The sequence below is a fragment of the Dipodomys ordii genome, unplaced genomic scaffold (assembly GCF_000151885.1).
Source record: "Dipodomys ordii isolate 6190 unplaced genomic scaffold, Dord_2.0 Scaffold128, whole genome shotgun sequence".
Taxonomy (NCBI): Eukaryota; Metazoa; Chordata; class Mammalia; order Rodentia; family Heteromyidae; genus Dipodomys; species Dipodomys ordii.
Genome location: NW_012267344.1, coordinates 889,527 through 892,525, shown reverse-complemented (window position 1 = coordinate 892,525; position 2,999 = coordinate 889,527). Strand labels below are relative to the sequence as shown.

At 49.3% G+C, this 2,999-nt stretch overlaps 1 protein-coding gene across 1 annotated transcript in view; it reads left to right on the top strand.

Annotated features, from left to right (window-relative positions):
• The window catches only part of Ccr1 (chemokine (C-C motif) receptor 1), a 3,827-nt gene extending 1,437 nt beyond the window's left edge, over nt 1-2,390 (top strand). The window contains exon 2 of the mRNA XM_013030263.1: nt 968-2,390. Within this exon, the coding sequence (XP_012885717.1) occupies nt 979-2,088 (1,110 nt within the window). The 5' untranslated portion in view covers nt 968-978 and the 3' untranslated portion in view covers nt 2,089-2,390. The remainder of the gene's footprint in view (nt 1-967) is intronic.
• The last annotated feature ends 609 nt before the right edge of the window (nt 2,391-2,999 follow it).

The following is a 2,999-nucleotide window of genomic DNA, read 5'->3' as shown; positions in this document are numbered from 1 at the left end:
TGGGCGCTGTCCCTCAGCTCTTCAGCTCAAGGCTAGCACTCTACCACTTGAGCCACAGTGCCACTTCCAGCTTTTTTCTTTTTGCTTACGTGGTGCTGAGGAATCGAACCCAGGGCCTCATGCATGCAAGGCAAGCGCCTTTTTTTTTAAAGACAGGTGCTCTATCACTTGAGCCACAATTCTACTTCCAGCTGTTTTTGCTGGATAATTGGTAATAAGAGTCTTATTGACTTGACTGCTTGGGCTGGCTTTGATCTCAGCCTTCTGAGTAGCTAGGGTTATAGGCTTCATGTCTTAATGATAATTAGAAATGAGGATTCTCCAAGCCAGCGTAGATCAGATTCTATCCATCTGATACCAAAATCTGGTCAGATGACCTTAGGGATGCATGCTATCCTAGGCACAAAACTGCAAATTAGAATTTAGCGCTACAGATCATGGGACTCAGCTGTGTGTGGCTACGTCAGTTTCTCTCTTTGGTTGGAGGATCTTAGAAGGTTGCAGATTTCCCAGGTGAATGAAGAGCTTCCAAAAATGTTCATCGACCATCAGGCTGAGTCCTGTCTGCTGTTGATCGTGTGTGTGTGTGTGTATGCACGTGCATGTGCATGCACAAGCGTTCTAGTCCTGAAGTTGGAACCTCAGAGCCTGGGCTCCGTTCCTGAGCTTCTTTTTTTTTTTAATTTAATTTTATTTTATTTGTGAACATACTGTACAGAGGGGTTACGATTACATGGGTCCTGAGCTTCTTTAGCTTAAGGCTAGCGCTCTACCACTTGAACCACAGCTCCATCTCCAGCATTTTTTTGTTGTTGGTGTTGTTCGTGCTGGTTCATTGGAGATGAGAGTCTCTGGGATTCAGATCCCCCTAGCCCAGCTTCCCCCTTGAATAACTAGGACTAGAGGCGTCCCTGTCTTGTCTTTTGTAGCAAAACTCAATTCTGGACCTCTTGTTCTTGATCCATAGGAAAAGCCAGGATGGAGATGACAATGACAACAATGGAGACGATGACCACAACGATGGAGAAGACCACGATCACCACGGAGTATGAGACAACCACGGAATTCGACTACTCAGACACTACTCCCTGTCTGAAGGTAGCCGTGAGAGACTTTGGGGCCCAGCTGCTCCCTCCTTTGTATTCCCTGGTGTTTATCGTCGGCTTGGTGGGCAATGTTCTGGTCGTCTTGGTTCTGATGCAGTACAGAAGGCTCCGGAGCATGACGAGCATCTACCTCCTCAACCTGGCCATCTCAGACCTGCTCTTCCTCTTCACGCTGCCCTTCTGGATCCATTACAAGCGGAAGGACGATTGGGTCTTTGGGGATGCCATGTGCAAACTCCTCTCCATGCTCTATTACATGGGCCTGTACAGCGAGATCTTCTTTATCATCCTGCTCACCATCGACAGATACCTGGCCATCGTCCACGCCGTGTTTGCCTTACGGGCCCGGACTGTCACTTTCGGCCTCATCACCAGCATGCTCACGTGGGTCGTGGCCTTCCTGGCCTCCATCCCCGGCTTGTATTTCTCCAGGACCCAACTAGAATTCACGCATCGCACCTGCAGCCTTCACTTCCCAGCCGAGAGCCTGAGGCATTGGCGGCGATTCCAGGCTCTGAAGATGAACCTGTTCGGCCTTCTTTTGCCCCTCGTGGTGATGATCGTGTGTTACTCGGGCATCATCAGTATCCTCCTGAGGAGACCCAATGAAAGGAAAGCCAAAGCCGTGCGGCTGATCTTCGCCATCATGATCATCTTCTTCCTCTTCTGGGCCCCTTACAACCTGTGCATGTTCGTCTCGGCGTTTCAGGACTCCCTGTTCACCCAGATGTGCGAGCAGAGTCGGCAGCTGGACGTGGCCATCCAGGTGACCGAAGTGATCGCCTACAGCCACTGCTGCATCAACCCCATCATCTACGTCTTCGTGGGAGAGCGCTTCAGGAAGTACCTCCGCCAGCTGTTCCAGAGGCACGTGGCCGTGCATCTGGTTCGCTGGCTGCCCTTCATCTCCGTGGACCGGCTGGACAGAGCCAGCTCGGTGTCACCGTCCACGGGAGAGCACGAGCTCTCGGCTGGGTTCTGACTCAGAGTGCCAGACGCTAAGCTTTGACCTTGGCAGGTGTCCCCTACTCTCAGGGCAAAAGGAGAATTCTGGGATCTCGAAGACGTGGCTGGAGAGAGAGGCAAGAAATGGTGCCATCTGTCACCTTGTGAGTGTCAGTCTTTTCCAGAAACTTCATCCTAGGTGACTGCAAAGAGACATTTTAGAGACAAAAACCAATCAGGGCCAGGAAAGGCTCTGGACCCCTAATAGGATATTGGAACTGAGCACATTGGTATTGGCAAACAGACACAGGGAACCTACTTCACCCCCCACCCCCGGAGTTTGAACTCAGGGCCAAGGCTCCGTCCCTGAACTTGCTTTTGTTCAAGGCTGGTACTCTACCCCTTGAGCCATACCTCCACTTCGGGCTTAGGGTTTTTGTTGTTGTTTTTTTTGTTTCGGTCAGTCATGGGGCTTGAACTCTGGGCCTGGGCTCTGTCGCTGAGCTCTTTTGCTCAAAGCTAACACTCTAGTGCTTTGAGCCACAGAGTCATTTCTGATTTTCTGGTAGGCTCACGAGAGCTAAGAGTCTTGTGGATTTTCCTGCCAAGGCTGGCTTTGAACTGTGATCCTTGGATCTCAGCTTCCTGCCTGAGTAGTTAGGATGACAGTCAAGACACCGGCATTCAGCTCTATTTCTTTTAAAGTTCTTTTCCTAAGAACAAACATTGTCTCTAATAAAAAGCCTATAGCCACCAAAGAAATAGAAAAATGTTGAAATCATCTATACCCCCTCTACCCAAAGAAAACCACCGTGCTATTTTTCAATGAATTTTCATCTAGTGTCTTCACCCTCCACCCACCCCTGTATTTTTGTTTATAACAGAAAAAAATTTCCAAAGTATTGCTTTGGTATTGAGTATTCTTTTTTTTTTTTTTGGTCTGTCGTG